This window comes from Ammospiza caudacuta, chromosome 3 (genome assembly GCF_027887145.1).
Source record: "Ammospiza caudacuta isolate bAmmCau1 chromosome 3, bAmmCau1.pri, whole genome shotgun sequence".
NCBI lineage: Eukaryota > Metazoa > Chordata > Aves > Passeriformes > Passerellidae > Ammospiza > Ammospiza caudacuta.
Window position 1 is genome coordinate 29,858,535 of NC_080595.1, and position 22,480 is coordinate 29,881,014.

The window sequence follows — 22,480 nt, forward strand, 5'->3', positions numbered from 1 at the left end:
CATTTTTAAGTGTTGTGGAACAGTTTTGAAACATCCTTCACTTTTATTCAAAACTTGTAGAAGTCAGCTATCAAGGCTCCAATAGGAACATCTAAATATAAAATCTGTCCTGCATTCACTTTCCTTCCCCCTGACTATACTGAGATTTGCACTTGGAAATCCTTGAAGTTTCATTGTCTGAGGGATGAATAGGGTGCAAAAAAAGCTATTATAACAATGCATTTGGAGGCAAAAATTCTGTTCTGTGTGAGGGTGTAAGGCAAATACCAAGTAAACCAGACTTGGATAGAAAATCCCAGTCTGTGTAAATATGGCATTGGGTAAAATCAGGAAGACCAAACTGTAAGTCCCTGCCCCTTGTACCAAATGAGCAACTTGCTTAGACTCCTATCTGTAATCAAAGACTGTCAGGTTTGTTGTTGCTGCAATGGCTTCCAAGGTATTTATAAGTCTTTTTTACCAGCCCTTCACTTGAAGAAGTCGGGATTCTTCGGCTTTGGTTTTCAAGGTTGTTTATTTTCTCTTATCTAATACATGCTTTTTCGGACCTGTGGAGGTCTGTCCAGCAGGTCAGGTTGAGGCACTGACCACCCTCAGGGCACTGTTACCTTTTAATACTAAAAACTACATGTACTTTATTAACTACAATTTTCCAATACCCTATCACCTATGTTACACATTGTCTCTATCCTAAACCAATCCAAAAGTGCCACCATCACAGTAGAAGATGGAGGACCAGAAGAAGAAGGAAAAGGTCACACCCAGATTCCTCCATTTTGCCTCTTGAACCCCCATTCTAAGAACCCCAAAAATTCTACTTTTTCACCCTGTGATAAATTTACTATAATTCTATTCAAACCCTTGTGGCTTGTAACTCCTCGCGCAAAGTTGGTAATTGTTTCCATGGATTAAAATCGAAGTCACAGTGTCTCTGACTCCATGCCCAGGTCTCTGAGCCCCCTGCCAGGGTCTTGAGTCCTCCAGGGCAGTGAGAGGAATGTGCTGGGTTCTGACAAAAGACCTGGCACCAAAGTGTGCTGTGGTCCATAAAGCCTCATTCCTGCTCCATCCACCACCTGAACACGCGTGGCCCGTTAGGGGAGGCAGCTCACACACCTGATGTGGCAGCCGCTGCTCCTTCCTCCCAGTTTGGTTGTGTGCCTTCTGCTGCTGTAGGGATGTCCCTGTAGCACTTTGCTGTCTGGCCCCATGCTCATATGCTCTACTTCTTCTCCAGGGCTCCTCCCAGCAAACCTCCTGTGCTGCTCACTCAGAGGGTATTTTCCCAGTTTGGGTATGCAAGCTGCGATATTCAGAGACAACTAGCAGTCAACTTCCATGGAGTAAATGGGCAGTTTCACATCCTGATATCTCAGGATTATGTCCTTCTAACAGTACTCTCAGAGTAGAGTTTCTTATGTGAATTCTCATTTATAAATGTCACTATATGTTGCCTGAGAGACAGATACAACTTTTAAAACTTGCCAGCAAGGGAATTGGCACTAAAATAAATTTCATATGCATGAATATTTGTGTGTATATGTGAATGCTCATTTACTTTGTACATAGAAATTTGGTTCAAAATGTACTAAAAGCCTTACACTGGATACTTTCTGTGTTTATTTCACTAAGTATGATTCTTATAAAGGAGTAAGTGCCTTGTAAACCTTATATATAACCATGTGTATATAGTTTTAATATATAATACACTTGGTTTAGAAAAACTAAAATTTATTTGAGGAAAAACCTATAATCATTCTGTTTAAAAATACAAATTGCAAATTTCTCCATTTTTTTAATATTATTACTGGGTTTATGTACAGCTTGTTCCTCCAAGGTATGTCTTTCTTTTGTCTCATTTTGATTAAATAGGACAACTAGACTTTTTTCAGATAAAATTTGTGGTGTCTAAGAAAAATAAATCTAACCTGTCCAGACAGCGAGCATTATTATACAGTCATACAGCCTAGTCTGCTCGCCTCAGTGAACAAAATATCAGCATCTTTATACTGATACTGATATGGCATCTTAGATGCTCTTCCTAAATATCAGTGTTGAGTGAGTAGGGAGGTGACCCTTTCAGATAAAAATAGACTTTCAGATGTAAATGTTTTAAGGGAGAAGAAATGATGCACCAAAAAAAAAGCAACCAAGAAACCCTCCAAAACCAAACTCAACCAAACAGTTAAGCTAAAATTCCATTTTCTGCCTATCAGAAGTGTCTCAATGGGAATGCTCCTGCCAGCTGTAACAGTTGCCGCAGATTTTACTATAAAGCAGCATGTTTCTAAGCTGAGGCTCTGCCTTGCCCCAGACACTGCTTCATACACAGTTTCAGTGCAGGGTCAGCATCCCTCCCTCCTCCCCTCCTGGGGCAGGCCATGGCTCTGGAGGACATTCTTTATGGCTCCCCCTGCAAGCTCCCATCCGGCACACTCTCTGCGCCAAATTATATTTCACATGCACGTCTTAATAACAGCACAGTATGGTCTAAGTTAAAAGCAGCCTTTTAGACCATGTATTCAGCCCTTTGATCGGGCTCAGTTTAGGCTCTTGACACTAACTTCATTTCGTTTTCTGAGGCTTAACCGTTTGCTGTTCCCATCGTTGTTCATAACAGCATTGTTTGTAGGTCACTTGCAGTTTTAAGTGCTAATTGAAGGATCAGATTTCTTCGTGTGTAATTATTTTGTGGTATATGGCTTGCTTTAAAACTTCTCTCTTTTTAATATAAAAAGGCTTTTAGGCATAACTGTATGGAGAGATATATAAATAATATTAATTTCCCCTTTTACTTCTCTAACTGTTTTTGCAAGAATGAATGTGGATTAACATTGTTATCCTTTCCTAACAATTATCTTTCGCTACTCTAGCTAGTTTAGTTCTAAAAGACAGAGCCATTGACAAGGGAAAAAAGGGAACCTTCTCAGATTTTTCAGCTCAGCGGTGGTAATGTTGCACTGAACACTAATGAGGGAACCCCCACTGATTTGCCTGCTTTGTGACTTTTCTATTTCATAATTATTTTTAAAACGCAAAACGACATGAGGTAGCCTAGTCATGTCTCTACAACTTCCTGGTAGCTCAGTTCTTACTGCAGATGGCAATTTGTTCTTGTAACATATATGTCTCTCTGACCATTTTCATCTAATTTGTATGGGTTCTACCATTTCCTTTCTCTCTTTCAGGGACCTTGCTGTGTGTGAGCTAGGGGGTGGCATGACATGCTTGGCTGGGCTCATGGTAGGTCTTTTCTCAATTCCAATCCCATTCAGAGGAAGAAACAAAAGGAAAAATGTTCCAGTGCCTCCAACTGCTGGGTCAGAGAACTGTCAACAGCCTCAGCTGCGGTCAAGCTGCAGAGTCTTGAGAGACCTTCTAGATTGACTTGCTTTCGTATCATATTGATTTTATGGTTGCCTCGATGAGCAGAAACATTTTACCTCGGTGTAGTCAATATCTTTTGTTGTGACATTCCAGGCCACGTACTGTCTGTCTTTCATTGCCATAGCCGAAGCTTTTTTTTTTTTCAGATTATAGTCCCATTTGCTAAGATACAGGAATAGCCTGGCGAATCACAGTTGGAGCACCATGATATAGCTGCTAATGTTTTGCCTGCATTATTACACCAACAAACATGATCCAGAGCTCTCGGTAATTAGATTCTTTTGAATTAGATTGGCCATTCAGGAGAGTCGTTCACCATTCTCTGGGTTCTGAGTCATGTATTCAGGAGATATTATGTAGCAGTGCAGTGCATTAGACAAGTTTTTATGTCTCTACAAATAAAAGCATATTGTTACACTGATTGGCATTTGACAAACCTGTCGCTCTTATACAATGTGTCGAGGTTACAGCCCAATGTGCGAGCATGTCAAAGCTCACAAAAAAATTACCCTTACAAAGCCATCTGCCTGCAATGCAAAGTTATATGAAGGGCATCAGGCAGTCAGACAGAAGCAAGCTGAAAGGCAGAGTGACAGCCTTGTATGATGGCTCTACTAGATAAACAGAAGCCCGCAAATGAAAGCCTCTCAGAATACCATCATCGGCTGTCACAATGCAATTACGGAACAGAATGATAGCAAGATAGAGGCTCCCGCAAATGGAATGATAAAAGTATTGACTGATTTGATTGAATGATTAAAATAATGCAGACATAAAATGAAAAAAGATTGAAGATTGTTACAGAGAAATAGGTGAGGAAGCATGATACTGAAGGCTTGTCACTCCTGTCTTCACTTCCACACAGACAAGCATATTTGCTCATTGTTTGCTGTGCTCTTTTTTTCAGGTTGCTATTTCTGCAGATGTCAAAGAAGTTCTGTTAACTGATGGAAATGAAAAGGCCATCAAAAGTATCCTTATTCAGATAGAAAACTGGTTTGTTGTGCTCGTTCCTTTTTACTGGCTGAGTAACAATCAATATAAAGACAGACAGCATGGGGCATATTAAGAAAAAGTCCCCACATAAGTAATTAAAAAACAGATGTGGAATATCTTGAACAGAGCAGCAGCTTCCCCCATAATAAATGCCACATTTTCTCTGTTAATTAAAAATGCACATGTTGGTATAGAACATGTACTGTTGTAAATATTTGCCCCGTGGTTGAGTGCTGGAAGATTCATGTGTGTGTGCTGCACATTACAGGAGGTGTAGCAGGGAATCAAATCATCAGCTCCCCTCCATGTATGCGTTTTGCATAAGGGCTAAATTTTTTTTTCTACTTTCAGATACTAGCCCCTTAAAGCATACTCAGCATTCATATATTTCCCGGTGTGTGTTAAAATGTTTCATTGTCACTGCTAAGTTATAACTGCCTACAAATTGCCCATTTAGTCTGCTTAATCAATTACCAATTTATCATTATTTCTCTTGATGTAAGATTGCAAAACTCCTCTGTCCCTTGTAGGAAGTATTTTATTGTATTTCTTATATTAGAATAAATTGCTATTATGCCTTTCTAATATGAACAGATAGTTCATAAAATTGAACTGGACTTGGGTTAAGCAAGAGAATGAGTGAGCATAATTTGTGGCCACATTAAATATCAGCACAGAACAAGAACAGATATATATGGTGAATACTAATAGCCCTTAGAAACTGAGAGGGAAAAAAAGGAAGATATGTATTTGCTTTTGTTCCTTGATAATCTTTCCATTTACATTTTCAAGCAGGCTAATTTTTCAGGTTTTGGCCACTGCAGCATCAGAATTATTTCTTTTTGATATTTGTATATATTTGAGAGCTAATGTAGTGAGTACTTAGTAAAAAAAATAACTTAATCTAATCTGTATCTTAAATGAATTGCAGTTGCTGATGCCTGTTAAAACAGGAGACATTTCAGTGCAATAATATTAGCTATTACCTTTTAAAAAAACTTTCTCAGAGGTAACTGAGGTAACTATAATTGCTGACAACACTTGAACAATTTCATGTTAAAAACAGTCAATCCTAGATCATATCTGTTAAAACGAGGTAAGCCTGCTAAAAGTCTCCTTTTTCTTGAAAAGGCAAGTTCTCACCTGTTTCCCAGGGATTATTGTTTTGTTAAATTCTAATATGTTAGACTGGTGTCTTTAGGAGGAAGTTTTCATTATTCTGTGTATTTTAATCAGCACCACCCTTCCAATCTTTCTTCCATGTCATTATGAAGATAAAAAATGTAGGAGAAAAGTGTTTCAAAACTAGTCTAACCAAACAAACTCATGTTGTATAGAAGCATAGGTATTTAACAAAAGGTCATTTTACCCACAAAAAGCTTCAGGTGGGCTCAGTAATCATCAAGTCAGCAAATGTCTTGCATAGCAGATTCCATAAGCCTGAACTTTTTTGAAATTTAGAAGTCTTTTATAACGGAAAATTGGCAAGCGCGAAAATATTCACTCAGTCCTTGGAATTAAGCAAATAAAAGTGCTTTTATTCCTGAAAAAGATACTGTTAATATTACCTAATTATCACACCTTAGTTTTTCACAATATGTTTTACAAATGTCTTCTGTTCCCAAAAGTCTCACAAGAGGTCTTCATCTGTATTCACTCAGTGAATCCCTTTCAGGGAAGTGATTGGTGGAAGGGTCTAACAGGAATTTATTTTTCTTTTTTAACATTTGGTGCTCAGAAGGCTCAGCATTCAGAGTGCTTTTATTGTGTTGGATTTTACAATGGGCTTAATATTAGCAGGGTGCCAAAGTGCAGCAGGCTAAGAACTTTACTGTGTAGGTGAAATGTATTCTTAAAAGTGCACATAATAAAATTTCTGTTGCATTTTATATGGTTTATAGACTTCAGTAGTAATTTTATGATCTGTCTTACGGTAATTTTCTTTTGCACTCTTTCCTGTGGTGACTGGCTGTAATAGAAGTTTAGGCTAAATTTAGATCTGTTTCAGCCTCCCCAGACTCACTGAAATCAGGGTAGAATTTTAGGTGTAATTGGAAGTAGCATTCACCCCAAGTGCCACTGGCTACAAATTATGTATTTTTGCTCATTCTTACTATTGCTGATGGTGTTTTTTGATTGTTTAGCATACCAAATTAAAGTAATGTAGGATAAAATACTGTTTTCTTTTCTAGATTCTGCTCTTCAGGAATAGTTAATGTCTAGTATTATGGTTTTTATGTAGGTATTACAGATTAAAATAATCTTGTTTTAAAATTACTGTTTACATCTTCCCTTTAAATTTCTTAGGAAGCTTAAATTACATGCCAGTCATACTATAATATCCAAAAATTACTTTCCAAAAAGTAAAAGTGGTTGTCAACAAAAAAGAAAAAAATCCCTGTCAGAAGCCAGGAAATCACCAAGCAAGCCTGCTAATTATTCTTAATGGGCAAGATGAGCACATTAAGAAACAAATGAATACATCAGTGAAATGTAATTGAAAATCGACCTGGCAATAGTGCATTGCATCTGAGAATCTGCCTTTGTATTATCAACATCATCATAATTATTGTTGTTTTTGTTGTTGCTATCCCTATTCAGTGAGCATAACTAACAGCTTTGCTTTGTGAAATCTCAAGCTTTTGAGGATTTGATTTTTCATTTGATTTTTGACATGCTTCCTATTAGTCTCCATTTCATACTGCCACATGGAGTATTCACTATGTGTGTTTTCAATATCCATATTAGGATACGTTATTGAAATGTTAGAAGTTTAAAAATTTCTACAAATGAATTAATCAAATAATTGTTGCCATTCCAACCCTCTCATTGTGAAATCTGTTGCCATATTTTGTATCAGTCAGTGATCTTATGTATATGGATGTTTATGGAGGTTTTTAAAAGGATGCTATGACTTGAGTTGCTAAACTATTTAAAAGACTTCACTCTAACTCCTTTTGCTTATCATGAGCAGGTTCGAATTGATTCAATAGATCGTTTATATTGCAAAATCAATAAAATAAAGACAGGTGTTACTCCTTTTGCCACTTTGTTCAGAACTTTATTGCTAATTTAGTGTGTTTCATCTAAGTTCTTTCAGTATAATTTAAATAAGGAAAGTTTTAGGATTAAAACTATAGACGTTTCAAGTGAATAATAGAGATAAACATGAGCAGAGTTATCAGATTCATTGCCTGTTGTAATTTTGGGTGATATGCATCCAGATAGAAATTTTCAATTTACATCTGTGACATAAGTCAGTCATGAACACCAAATTTTATTTCTCAAACCACTAGAAGCATGTTTAGCACGTTGACATTTTCAAATCCAAGGATGAGATTCCTTTCAGTAAAAATGGTTTCCTGTTTCAGAGAGGCTGGGTGCTTTCTGCCTTAGCTCTATTTCACACCATGCACTGGTGACTTGAACTACTGTCTGAAAGCATCAATAGTACAAAACATTGTTGCAGTGCACTATAATGGCCATTAAAATAGAGTGTATGGATCTTTCAACAGTCCAGGGAAATTTAGGTTAGAAGGGTCATGTTTAGCCTGAATGCCTGAAAATATGGACTCCTAAATTATTTTTTAAATCTAGTATTAACGTGTTTATAACCATTATTAATAGTTTTGCTCAGTTATATAATTTAAGTGCAGTGTAGCTAATTTATCAACAATGCTATTTCTGCACCTCTTTAAAAGTAGTATGGTCTGCTCATGGAGTTATTTATGCCTTACTTTTGCTGCCCAGGTGTAGACCATTCATTTACTACTCCTCATTACATTTTGTGGAAACTATTTAAAAGGCACATCAAAACTACAGAGATTTGTTTAAACCAGTTTTCTGTCATTCAATTTCTAGTTTTTACTTCACAAAATACCAGTGTTTGTCTTTTCCAGTGTTTGGATAGAGACTTTCCTGAATTAACTTTTCTTAAATAACCAACTCTATTAGGAAGGAAAATTATGTGATTTCAGCAAAGCAAAGAAAAAGATATATCAAAGCAAAGAAAAAGGTCTATCAACAACATTTTAAATTAGCCTGACTCTTGTATTCAATTTTCTTATAAGAGCACTTTCAAGAGATCTGACATATTTTGTGGACCTAGAAACATCCTCCTAATTAGCATCAGATTTCCTATACCTTAAATAAAAAAGAAGGATCTTCTACATCTTTACCAAAACTGTCCATTTAAAGTAATTATTTTAAAATAATTATTTACATTTGAAAGTGAACCATTCAGGAATGCATGGATTCACACTAGGTAACAATTAATATTCTCAGAGTTTTCACTTACTTACTACACCTTTGGATTCCAGTGCACTTCTCACTAACCACATGTGATCAATCCTGACAATTATCTTTGTAGCCATAGATGACTGGGCCCAGCTTCCCCTGAAAGTTCTCCTTGACAGCCTTTGCTTTAACCTGACTGAATGGGCTACCCAAATTTGTGACTTGAACTTCCAAACTACAAGAAGCTGAGACACAAGGCTGAGGTGCTGTTGTGGTATTTAAGGCACTTACTGCTTTCCACTCTTTTAAGGTGGTTCCTAACCATTTTCAAGAAAGCAAATGGACTAGAAACTCCTTTTCCTGTAGGTTAAGGTGCTCCTGTTGTGTGTTGGATTCAGCCAGACAGAGCCAAGAACATAGGTGTATCTCTTGTGGGTAGGGTCTTAAAACACACAAACCTCCAAAATCTCAGCATTAGGTATAGTGATAATAGTGAAAAGTGGAAAGCAGCACAAACTAGAGTGGACATTTAGTGGCTGTAAAAATTTCGGTTCTCCATGATTGTAATTCTTATGTTTGTAAATAGTTACCTTTAAATATCTGAGGTATGGGACATCTTTTTTTTCACTTCCCTCTATAGCTACAGGGTTAGAAATTCCTTAACTGAAAGAGTAAATAGAAGTAGGAAAAAAGAGCAAATTGCTGCATAGATCTATGGCTGATGTGCTGGAGTAGCAATGTAAAATGTATGCTTCTGAAAAAAGCACAGCTCAAAGAGGAACAAACAGACAAGAACATTATGAAGGCATTATAAATGGAAAATAGTTGGGTTTGTTATTTTTATTATTGCTCTAGTTTTGTGGATAATTCTTAACAGTTGTACTACAGATGTAAATGAGATCATCACAAGAAACCAAAATGCTGGAATATTTAAGACTCACAAGGTGTCAAGCTGGTAAGATTGTACTTTTTAAACTGATTCTTGCAAGTACTTCTGTATTAATATAGATGTGAAATGTATGCACACATGTGACCTGTTACTAATGCTCACACAGGTATGTGTATGTAAGTAGGTAAGTGATGCAAGAAAGAAATTTAAAAGTATTTTTTAAAAATAGCAAATACAGTATGATTAACCTTGGTGAAAAATCCTCTCTTTCCTTTTTATCTTTTTTTTATTTTACACTGTCTCTCTTCAGTCTATGATTTAGTGCATGGTTGAAATTTGTCTCCTTCAAAGTCAACACTACCTGTTGTACTGAAAATGAGATTTGGAATGAATGGATCTAAATCTCTGTCAGATTTCATTTTAAATAGCTCCGAAAATTTAGGGTGACAACAAATCCCATTTGCCCCTGAGGTGGATGTTGTTGGAACATCCATGGGAGGTTTTTTGGTCATCCTGTTTGTGTGATAATTATGTTGTCAGTGCAAAGGCAGATGGGGAGATGGGAATCAAGAACAGTGTATTCATCTCTCGCAGTAAATTATAAAGCACTTCATATTTATGGTATAAGGTTAAGAAATAGAAAATGGCTACCTAGGAGCAAATAGTACACTCTTATTTGTGTATTAAATTTTTTTTTTATTGACACACACATTGCAGAGGAGCACTCAGTCCTTCTAAAACTGGCAAAAGTAAAGCTGAAAAAGGGCTGAGGAAGGCATAGTGTTAATGCAGAATAAGCTTACTTACATAGAGAGTTAAATCCATATGGTTGTAATGACTATCATTCATGTCATTTAATCCTATGGCTATGCAGCCATTCTATGTAGAGAAGTTAGTTTAAGTGAGCACTTAGGGCTAGAAAAATTCTGCCTCCATTAGGGTGTGTGTGCATAAAAGTTAGAGATATGTCTCTGCATCCTAATAAGAGCCTGCCAAGTAGACAGAGGCCATGTGGATCCCAGGAATGGTCTTTCAGGTTCCATGTGCTGAACACCTCTTGTGAGCAGTCTCAGACACTCTGCTGAGGAGAGGCTGCGTGGTATGTCCATCCAGAAGCTTAGATTTTTTTTTAGATTTCCAATTGTTCTATGCGTTGTGTGAGATTTCAGATTTTATCCCTTGTCAAGACTTCAAACCTGGTCTTTTAGATATCAATCAAAAGCACATTTTCTATCCTGTCCTCATTTACATTTATCTAATGCTTAAGGTCATTTGTGATCATTTGAGTGTATTTCAGCATATGGAATCAGTGAATAATAGATTTCAGCCTCACGCTGTGAGGAAAGATTGTGTTTTTACAAGACATGATGTTGTTTACTGGGTGTTAATAATCACTAATTAATAAACATATCTAGACATCATAAAATGTTGCATTTTAAGGAGTAAAAATGTCAAGTGTTTAACTTCTTGAGTGCAATAGCATTTGAGGCCTTATTTGCATAAATAAAATAATTAAATTACAAAATAATGTGAAGTACTATATGAAAACATAAGACTCATTATAACACTCGATTTTTAATTCTACATTCTTAAGGGTTTTGCAGATTTGTTGTGCAAGTATAAAGTTTTATAAAATGACTCTCTAATGGATTGATCAGTCCTTCAGATTCAGTAATGACGTGGTGCAGTAACAAAGTTACATGATCCATTCTTAATGCCTTGAGGGAACTAAAAGGCTGATGTAAAGTCTGAAGTAACCTTGATTCACTTTTCCTGCAGATGAAAAACCTTAGTTACATAATACGGAGGAAAAAAAAAAAGGATTAAAAACCCCACAAGAAAATGCAGAAAGTGTGGTGTTTTGGATGGAAGAATACAACACTGGCATGCAAAGTGACATTCAGTAACTTCTTTTACATTGATCAGATTTTGCAGGCAAATGAATATAGTGATGTCTGTAAGTGACTTACTAAGCATCAATTTAATCTGGAGAAGGCATCTTCTTTCCCATAATCATTTAGACAGCGTCCAGTCCTGCAACTTCACCGTGGCCAGTGCAAAGTTAAAAGATTCCTTCTGTATAAAAGATGATTCAGAATAGACTCTTCTCACAGCACCTTCATCTTATGTTAGGATCTTGCACTCTGTTCTTGGCACATGAGCAGAAATTATCAGTCTGAGAGTCAGTTTGAGACTGTTCTGGATATTCAAGTCTTTGCCTGGAAAGTATGCCAAAACCTGCATGGAGCAAAAAGGAACAATCTGGTATCAGCCAAGAGAAGTTAGATTAGGACAAGCTGCCATACATTTATTTATTTAGATTTATACAAAATGCAGTAAATGAGCACTTATCTAGCCCTCTGCCAAGTCTTGATTATTGTTTAAAAATATGGTAATGTAAGCCAAACTGGCAGTTTGTCATATTGTGTGTTATAATGTAATAATAGTAAACAGTTTACTTTGCAGTGGATATACAATTCTATTTTATTTTTATTTTTCATTTATATGCTCAGGATTTCTTGCTTATGTTTACTAGAAATAGATACAGTAATACCAAGTTACTAGTAATGTCTGGCCATAGTGAAGGGTATTAATACTGTGTATGGGTTCAACAATTTTATTTTTTTTTACAATTCAGAAATTATCTATGAATTGCATTGTTTACCCTATAACTTAGCATATGTTTCTTTCTACCATCAGATGTTACTGGGTTGACATGTTTCATCATTGATATGGTTTATCATTGTTTTAACATGTCCACCAATCATTAAATTAACAACAAAGACAAGAAATCCCCACTCTGTTTTCTATTTGTTGTAATGGGGAAATCTTCCTGACACAGCTGTTAGAGTAGTAGAAGTTTGAAAAGTTGTTGTTATTACAAATGTCATAATGGAAAAACTTACTGAAGAGGAAGGCTTGCAATGTATTCTGCAGGTTAACAGACTCAGTCTGTCTACCGACTAGGGAATTTGTTCTTCCTTCAGATTCCCGTGTCTGAGAACATGGAAATCTGTAAAGAACAAAAGTTGTGTTCTGATTGCTGATAGGGGACCTGTGGAGTTTTAGCCGTGAAGAAGTCTATTGTTTTGCTAAGAGTTGCCTCAGAGAGATTCCATTTCAAGTGAGAATGTAAACAAGGACATGTAACATCAAGCCAGTAACAGAAATGCTTGTGGCAGTGCACCCTTTGGTTTGATTAGTAATAGTGTATCATATACACTTTATTCATTCCACAGTCATCTTTAGAACCCACATCAAGAATTAATGACCATGTAACCAAAAGAAACAATACCTTCTGCTTAAAGATCAACAGATAGGTTATAATTTTATTTGAGATTTTAGTGTTCCTTACCAATGTAATGCAATTACAAGTTTCCAGAACTAAATCCATAATACAAAAGTCTTTCAAAATACTGAATGGCATCCAGCATAACAGTGGATGAGGTCTCAATAACATAGCACTGAACTATATTGTCCTGATTGCATTTTTGTATTACTTCCCTCTTCATAATTGCAAAAGTGAATATTTTACCGTACTGCAATGTTCTTCAAATATGTCAACTTCACAACCTTCCTAATTTCTACTGGTCATGTAACAGGTTCCATCAATGTGGGACAGACTTGCTCTCTGTCTTCATTCATCAAAATGACCTGAGTATTGGTAAATTCAAACTTTTTCCAACATTTTATTGAATTCACTGTGTTCGTCACCTTAGCAACCCTCAAGGAATCCCTTTCTTCCAGCTACTTTTCCAGTCTCCTCAAGTAACTGTCTTGCATGACAGCATCTGTAGGAAAGGAGGAAGCTGCCAAAAGGAACATTTCCTGCTCTCTGGTTAGGAAGAAAAAGTTGCTGGTTCCTGCTCACTTAATTTGATCACTTTGTGTATAAGTGGAAAGAATGGTCTGTGTGCTCCTGTCCATTCTGAAGTTGTAACTCTTTTTCACAGAAAACTCAACTCAGGTGGAAAGCATTCCACACCTCTGATTGTACTTGCCCTGCTTTATATCTTTTTCTGTTTCAATCTACTTATTTTTAGATTACTGTGATCAGTACTGATCACAGTACAAAGTGTGCATAAATAGGTACATGTAGTGGAATAATTACGCTTTTTGTTCCCCTTCTAAAAATGCTTAACAATGATTGGCTTTTTTCACTGCAGTTGAGCACAGAGCTAATAGTTTCATGACACAGTCTGTCACAACATCAAGAGCTTTCCAGTGACGGTCATTTTGGAGACCTTCATTTTCTACATCAAGGGATAATTATTTTTTCAGTTGTGCACTTTGCATTTATCCACACTGAATTTAATTTGTCATTTTATTCTCCAGTTACACATCCTTCTTTTTCCTTTTCCTCCTTTCATCCTTCTGCAATCTTTCACAGTCTAGTCTTTTCCTTACTATCTTGAATGACTTAACATCAGCAAACTTTGCCACCTCAATGCTCATCTCTTGTAAACATGTTGACTAGAACAGGTCCCAGGAGAACTCTACTGATTATGTCCCTCCACTGTGAGAATTGACCATTTGCTACTACCCTGTTCCCTGTCTTTTGTTCTATTATTTAGCATCATGTCAGGACTCTTCTTCAGTGACAGTCTGTTTTCCTAGAATGTTGATAGTGAGGGCCTTTGCCAATAGCTTTTTGGAATCAGAGGCAGGCTGTCTTACCCAGATCTCCCTTATCTGAATACTTGTTAATGCCTTTGAAGGACTCAAGGTTTGTAAAACAGGACTTCCTTTTACAGAAGACATATCTAAAAAGGCTTCTATACTGAATTGTCTTTGCTTTCTTTCACAGTGAAGTGAATATTTTGCACTGTTGCAAAGAATTAATTCCAATTCTCTGAAATGTTCTTATCCTCTGTGATTCCCCCTTTCTGTATCCCAATCATCAGCTGATAGGAAGATTTAGAACAAAAGGATAAGTTCACTTAATTTTGACTTACCTGATTTTATTATTATATTTAGTTTTGCAAATTTGTAATTTTTTCTTCAGTTGGGTGCAGCTTCAGCTTTTGGACGAATACTTGAACATTCTTTTATACTATTTAACCATTTCAGCTGACATTCACAAACTTCCAAGCCTCTCCTATTTGTGTATTTCACCAGTTGTGTTGACTTAATAAAGTACATTTTAAATTGTATTATACCTTCATCTGACTTTATGAGGACAGATAAGAATACATAAGGAGAAAAAATGTGTTATCAAGCTTTGTAAAAAAATTTCTATGAGTTTGGAATAACAGGGGGAAAAAGCATTAAAGTATCATGTTCCATTATTTCAAAACATTCTTCCTCAAATTTTTGACTGTATCTTAGCTTAAAAAACTTTCTCTTGGTAAAACTATTCCTCCTGTATTCTCTTGTGCTGCACAAAAAGATTAGAAGAAGACCGCTGATATGAGAAGGTGTGGATCTTTCCTCCCAGGGCTTTAAAGGAAAAATGTCCTTGAGATGTTTGAGCTGAAGATTATTTGTTCAATTCATTTTTTGGATCCGTCGTTCCAGCGATGTTCTGTTATTTCCTGATTTATGATGTTACCATTGCACCTTTGTCTACCCTTCCTTGTCTACCTTGGCTCTACATTAGTAGGCAGTCATCATGTACATCTTACACAGTTTCAGCTAATCTTTGCCATAACAAACTTTAATTTTCAATAAGATTATGTTTACAGTGTTGTGTTTTTAATCTCATTAGGAGTTATTCAAAAGTTAACCAAGGATACTGAAAATGGATGCGGTCCAGGAAATGGGCAGAAGAGTGAATCAGGGTTTGGAAATGAGAGAGTTAAAGAGCTTCATTTACTTGTCAAAGAAAGTGATTGTTAAGAAATTAATTCAGTTTGATCTGAAAGTCTCATGAAAAAAATAAATCTTAAACAGAAGATCAGTCTTTAATCTAGTTTACAAGTACTTAACAAGATATAGAAATTGAAGATAGGCAAATTGAGCCTAGAAAAAAATGAGATTTGACAGAATGATAATACATTGGAACACCTTTCCATGGGAAGTGATAGTATCTTAAGCAGTGAATGTGTTTGAATCTTTCTGAAACACAAGTATTAGTTTCCTGAGATATATGGGCTTGATACAGAACTTTGAAAATCTTGGATGTTGTGGTGTCTTCTGCCCTTAGAATTTAAATACCTGTGAGCTACATCTTCTCTGCTGTTTTTAAGTTTTCCTCCATTCAGTCCTTCTGCACCTGCATTGTTCATTTTACATTCTTGGGTTTTTTCTTCTGGTTCCCTTGATTATCCTCCCCATGGGTAGACTATTTTCCTAAATAGACTATAGAGCAAGAAACTGATCTTTTCCTTCTTATTTTTACACAAGTCTATCAGTGCAGTACTGTCACATATGCCTATGCTGTCTTGCACTTTGAAATTATATATTTTTATACCATGTAATTGAGAAACATTTTTTTTCTTCCCAAATGTGTTTCATGGCCATTGCTAAAAACAGTAGTCAGTTTCTGAATAAAGACTGATTTAGAATGTATGGATGTAGAGGAAGGATGTGAAAAGGCAAATTCACAAACATCACTGGTATTTTTTTATTAATGTCTTTTTCGTACAAGATATTCTCCCTTCTTTTAAATAAATAGCCATATTTGTGCTGAATGTTGGCTTGTGACGTGTCTACAAAATGAAAAGATTTATTCTACAACAGTTGTATTTACATGCAGTGCATTAATTATGTCCCAAAAACTTAGTAGCTTTTGATACACAGCAAATGTGTAAGTGTTAGTACTGTTAGTTTTGAAGACAAAGCTGTAATGTTCCCATCTGAATTTTAGCAAAATATGTTGTACAAAATACGAAAGAGAAAATATGTTCTTAGAATGAGGAATAAGGAAAGTGTATAATTTTATAATGCACTTTTTAAAAGGAACTTTTAGGCAGAAAATCTAGATAGGGTCATGGAATCATAGAATATCTAAATATTGAAGAGGCCCAGAGTTGGGTGGTGTGGCTTTTTTCTTCTTTTATATTACCATGTTAATGTGATGAGGTTTAATCATGAATTGTTGTACCAGGTACTTTATAAACACAGAGCAAAAAGGCAGCTTGTGTTAGAGAATCTATGATCTAAAACCAGAGAGACATATGGTGAGGAAGGATAACAAGGATAATTGAAGCAAGTATGAGAGTTGGAGGCACAAGAGCCTCTTCTCAGTTTTTAGGTGCTATTTTAAAGGGCAGTTTTAAGGATAATGGAGTACGTTTGTGAATATTATGAATAACATAGCAGAAGAAATTTGTACAGGTGTGTGGTTGAAAAGTTAAGTGGAAGATGTAGACTGACATTAGGGCTGATTAAAGAAGGGACTTGTCCTTTCAATATTGAATGAGAGATAAAAAATAGGGATGTGAACTGTTGTGAAGCGTTTGGAAATGACAACTTGCAACTTACCTGGAGCAGGACAGAGAAAGATGACAAGATCAGAGTTGTAGGCAAGAAAAACAATCTTTGTAGCAGCCTGCTGAATAAATATTAATATAGCAAGCCTGCATTTTCCACGCACAGAGAGAACAATATTGTGATGTTTAGATGTAAGTGATGATGACATGGTCAAGAGGTTGAGTGGATTGGTAAGAAACTTCTGAGAGGTACTATGCAGAGAAAATAACCAGCAGAGCTGAGTTATGCAGACACAAAGAAAGGTCTAAGCTAAGCCTAGATTACAGACTAGAATTCATGTTTATGTCCAAAATTACGATCCATAAAATGTAGTTACAATGCCTTGTGGTACTTTATATGCAATGAGCTTCTCACTCACTGGGCTCTAAAAATACTGAATTAAGGGTCTGTATGCACAGTATGAAGTAGAGAAATGAGTAGGTTTTTAGCTTTTATGGATGAGATAGCCCAAAAATAAAATTCAGAGGAAGAAAAGGCTGAGGTGGAGCATTGTGAAATTATGAGAAATGTGGGAAATGTCTGAAGATAATCTTGAGAGGAGCATATTTTAAAAATTGTAAGACTATTAAAATAACACAAGCATAAAACAGTGGAATTAAGAATTAAAACAAAGAGCAAGATATATTGGTTTTAAGAGAGATAAAATGTCCAAGAGACTGAGAATAAAGTGCAGATATTAAGTCTAGCTTGAGAAAAATCATTAGTATACTTTGAGAAGAGCAAATCAGTGACCTGGAAGTTGCCAAAATCTGCAAGGACGTTGTTAGAAGAATGTGCCCATTGACAAGTGTAAATATCACATTAGTAGTGCTTAGAAATCTAAGAGGAAAGGAAAAATGGTTGCAGTTGAAAGCTTAACTTTTGTCCCTTCAAACCAGATATGCACTGTAGGGAATGAGATAATGGATAAGAACACAAAGCAAAGTAAAGCAGTGAAAGTAAGAAAGGCAGAAGGTGAAAGAAGGCGGAGAAATAAGAGCAGCCTTGTGAGAATATAATAAGAAAGATGGGGAAATTATAGTAGGCAATTTTGCAAGATTTCCCAGAAGAATTATAATGATAGGTGTACACATTGCCTCTATCACTAGATTAAAATCAATCTTCTTGATCTTTATACATAACTAAGGACTCTAAAACCAAGATCAAGGTGCAGAGAAACATCTTGATGATACCTTTTGTTAATGTGTTAATGAACTTGCTTGCTTAATGTCATAGAAAAAGTCATATAAGCCTCCAGACAAAACCTTTTACCTGAACCTGTATACTTTCCAATGATAATGCTTTTCAAAGATTGAAACTTAAATTAAAATATGAAAAGAAGAGGTGGGTAGATAGGGATTCTTGGTAGCTGTTCATCTGCTAATTGGGATGATTTTAAAAATCCTTATTAAAACTACTAATGCATTTTGAAGCAAGTAAGGCTTTTGTCCTTTTTTTCTAATTTTGAATTTTTGTCTTTATCTGCACAACTACTTATCTGCTAATTTGAGAGCTACTCTAGCTTATGCCATTCATCACAAGAACATCTCAGAAGGTCTTGGAAATGTTTCAAGTTTTAACAATCAGAGACTTAACCTGTTTTTTCTCATATAAGTTACCTGCCTAGACACACTAGGAAGACAAACACTGAATAACAGAAGTTGAATAATAATAGTAATGAAGAATTTTGCATGAGAAATAAAACCTGGTAAAATCAGGTCTTTTGTTGTAGATTGCTGAGATACTTTACCAGTGTAAGGAAAAGAGTGTTGACATTTGTCAGGCTATCCTCCATAAATTAGAATTACTGTACAGGGGAAGCCTTGGCTGCTGTAGCTATCCCTGCAACATTAGCTATTTTATTACAATTTTTTTTTCTTTGAAATACATGGGGCTATTTGGGGGTACATTTATGTGCTTTAAGTCTCATGTTTTCTTACTTGATCTTTATGTTCTAATATCATAATTCTCATTCTTAACTTAATCACATTTTATGACTTGTCAATTAAAAAGAAAAAACGGGGAAAACAAAGAGTTTCTTTGATTGTGTCATGTGTTGTGTTTGGAGTTTTTTAAAATGAATTTGTTTCAGAATTCTTCATAATGTTAAAAGGTAGACAACCTAGGAAACTAAAGCATCAGTACATCTTTTCTCAGACTACTTTGATAGTATGCTTTACCCCTGACGTGGAGAAGCCACCTCTGCATGTGAGAGGATGGTTCATTTTCCATAGCTCATTTAGACTTTGTCCTTCTTGCCAGGACTACCCTCAAGATTGCTAATTGTAGTAATAGGTTTGTGACATGCGTACTTCTCCTCTGAAAACTGGTCAAATTCATTTGATACAGGCCATAAATCGGCCATTAGTGGGTATCAAGTTTCAGCTACCATCACTTTCACCTAAATAGTAGCTGAACAGTGCAGTAGTGTCTTTCTCTTGCACCCTATTTCATTTTTCATGTTCTTCTTGTAGACCAAAAGAGCTCCCAACTGTTTTATATTTCCATTGGGTCTCAGACCCTTTTCTGCTGAAATTCAGTTGCCTATTTTCACTTGTTAGAAACTAAACCTGCATGACTTAAATTAGTCAGTACAAAATAGTGTCAAGTGGGCTTTACACAGCCTTAAGCGTGTTAGTTTGTTTGGGATTTTTAAAAAAAAAAAAGCACTGAAGTTCTGGCTTGAACAGAAATAAAGCCCATTTCTCAAATGGACAGTGTAATTTCAGTTCTTAGTACTGTAGCGTCTTCCCTCAAAAGAAAGGCATAAAAATAATGTTGTTTCAAAACTTACTTTGCTGGAAGAAAAGTGACTTCAGAGAAAAATGTGGCTTAGGTAAACTAATTTATTATACTTGCAAAGGAGCAAGAGGAAAGGGAACAAGTAGGCTTGCATTTTCTTGATGCTGGCACTCAACACAATACTGGCAATTTAAGAGACTTTTTGTGGTGTGGTATTTTTATACTTACTTCTACTTTTTAAAAGGAAATTTCATAAAAACTGAGATTTTCAGATTTCCATTGCTACCACTTTTCTGGATTTCCTGGCAGTAATTTTTTTTTTTTTTTAATGGAAATGCAATCAGCATTCTTCATGGTGCCTTCAGTATTTCTTTCAGGTCTGACCACTAAGTCCAAGAGTCACATCCTCAGTAATCCATGAAAAAATTACGGCTCCTCACCCCCTTACTACATATAGATACATGCATTTAGCTACCTTTTTCGGGATTGTTTTGTAATATCAGTGTATTTTTCTGTACTTTGCAGTCAGGAATTGCATTTGGATTACAAAATTACTTTTTTGCTAGTTGATGGTATTTACATAAGTCCTAAGGCTGATTCACTGTTTTTGTTAGCACTAGAACTCAGAATAGCTGATTCAGAACCAGGCTGATTCTGACATCAGTGTTAATGACAGAATTGTGCCAACTCTGAGCAGAATTGATTCTGATTCCCAGATATGCAGGGATGTATCTGCTTTGCAGGTGCAGGCGCAGATGTTTGAAGGCAGCTCCTGCAAATCTGTGGAAGCAGGTAACAGTGGAGACAGGGGAGCCCTGAGTAAGCTGCTGGAACTGTTGTGGAGGTTGCAGCCAGTACTGCATTTCACATCTCTGGCTGCGTCTCCTTTACCAGTCACGCTTGCACTTAGCTAAAATAGCATGGATAAATACATACAGGCTGTACTTCCATCTCTCCCACCAGTGTGCATGCATCCTGAGTCAATGCAGGATGAGTCCCACTAGTGTTTATTGTTTTTACAAGTAATGTTTGGTTTACATGGTGATTTCCCTGCAGAAATAAAGATTTTCCTGTACTTTTGGAAAATACATGGCAAAGTTCATTTTGAATTGGTAAATTTTTCATTGGCCTTTGCATAATTATGATATCTTCATGAATCCAGCTGTACTGAAGCTAGAGACCAAAAGCAGCCCCTGTAGTAGGTCAGAAAAAGGGAGAAAGATTGGCTTATGCGTGGATGTGGTGCCCTTACTCTCTCCTTTTAGCAATATGGATGCCAGCCATGTTGCACCACTGCTCATGCTCCTGGAAACTCATCAATTCCATACTTTGCTCAGCACTTTGGTTTATGAGCTTTTACCTCTCGACACAAGCTCCTCTGTGCCTACAGTAGGTGTGCACAAAAAATACTGTGTTTCAGGTGCCCAGCAGAAAGCTGACAGTAATGTGAGGGAGGGTGGTTAGGTTTGGTTTTGGTTTTTTTGCAGGAGGAGGCACCGTGTGCTTCCTTCCCAACTGCATGTGTGAAGGATAGTAAACATATGGGTTAAAAAAAATCATAATTCAAATATCTATACTGGTACTGATCAGATCTCTGTTTCTGTAGCAATGAGAACCAAAGGTGGCCTTTTAAGGCTCACAGTTCTTCTACCAATTTCCAGTTCTGCTTCAGGCTTCTTAAAGTATTAGAGTGCGTGCTTTAAACCCACAAAACTTACCTTTACCTAATTTTCACCATTCTAACCTAAGTTTCCACGGAAACAGGGTTGAAAAAGCCGCTGGTAGCCAGCAGGCAGCCAGCAGCTGAGAGTGAGAACTCTCCTTTGTCACTTTCCACTACTGGATGCCTGCTGCGTGCCAGTGTGCAAAGCTACCTAGGCTTCTAAAATCTGGATTACTTTCAATTTGAGGGGGAAAAATTAAATTAATCTACTCTTTTCTGTCTTTGGATTGTCACAGTAAATTCCAGGAGGGCAAATGGGCTAATGAGTCCTGATCTGTTCGGTTACATTGAGCCCCACACAATCAAAGCTTTGCCAACCAACTGGGCCTCTCCTTTCATATTTTCCATGTTTTAAAAGCATTCTGTCTCAAATTTTGTGGCTGTGGACATGTACATGCATATTTTGGTACCTTAATTCTTTATGGCCCTGTGTCTATTTATCTACATAATTATGAACCTTTTTTGCATACAGCATAGTAAATGTACAAAATTCCCCTTCTTGTATACTTAGGGAACATTTCTGAATGAACACATTACAAACTGATCCTCGATTAAATATTAGGAGTAGGATGTGAATGGAGATGGCTTTTAACCAGAAGTAGATTATAGCTGCGGGAAGACTAAAGGGTCTATTTGGTCAAGACTCATACAAAACTGAGATAAGCATGCACAACCTGACAAGATCAGATTAGACCCTTCCCCCACAAATGCTCTTCCCATAAATATTTATCTACTTTCTATTATAAATAACCAGGAAATGAAAAAGGATAGATTCCCTTTTTTTAAAATAGCCTAGAAATAGAATTGCAGCTTCAAATGTTTGGGGTAATGATATTTAAAGTATGCAGTAAATTCCAATACTAGTTGCTATATTTTAGATGGGAGTAAAGTACTGAAATTCCTTATGGCAGCTACATAAATCGACAGCTTTTATAAACAAAGAAGAACTTTGTACATATGTGAATTTTTGCCTACCTCTGGGTATCTTGGAATTAAATAGTTTATCACCTGTGAGAGAATAGGTGTTGACAGAGTGAGTACTGCTGTATTTTTGAGCTTGCCAGCGGCAACATTACTGACATTGAAGTTAAGCT

The 22,480-nt window shown here is 36.3% G+C and overlaps 1 protein-coding gene across 1 annotated transcript in view; it reads left to right on the forward strand.

The window, feature by feature from the left end:
• The window catches only part of CAMKMT (calmodulin-lysine N-methyltransferase), a 211,724-nt gene that overhangs the window by 167,954 nt on the left and 21,290 nt on the right, over window positions 1–22,480 (forward strand). Inside the window, exons 5-7 of the mRNA XM_058802337.1 lie at window positions 3,189–3,243; window positions 4,295–4,358; window positions 9,508–9,574. Coding sequence (XP_058658320.1) covers window positions 3,189–3,243; window positions 4,295–4,358; window positions 9,508–9,574 — 186 coding nt within the window. The remainder of the gene's footprint in view (window positions 1–3,188; window positions 3,244–4,294; window positions 4,359–9,507; window positions 9,575–22,480) is intronic.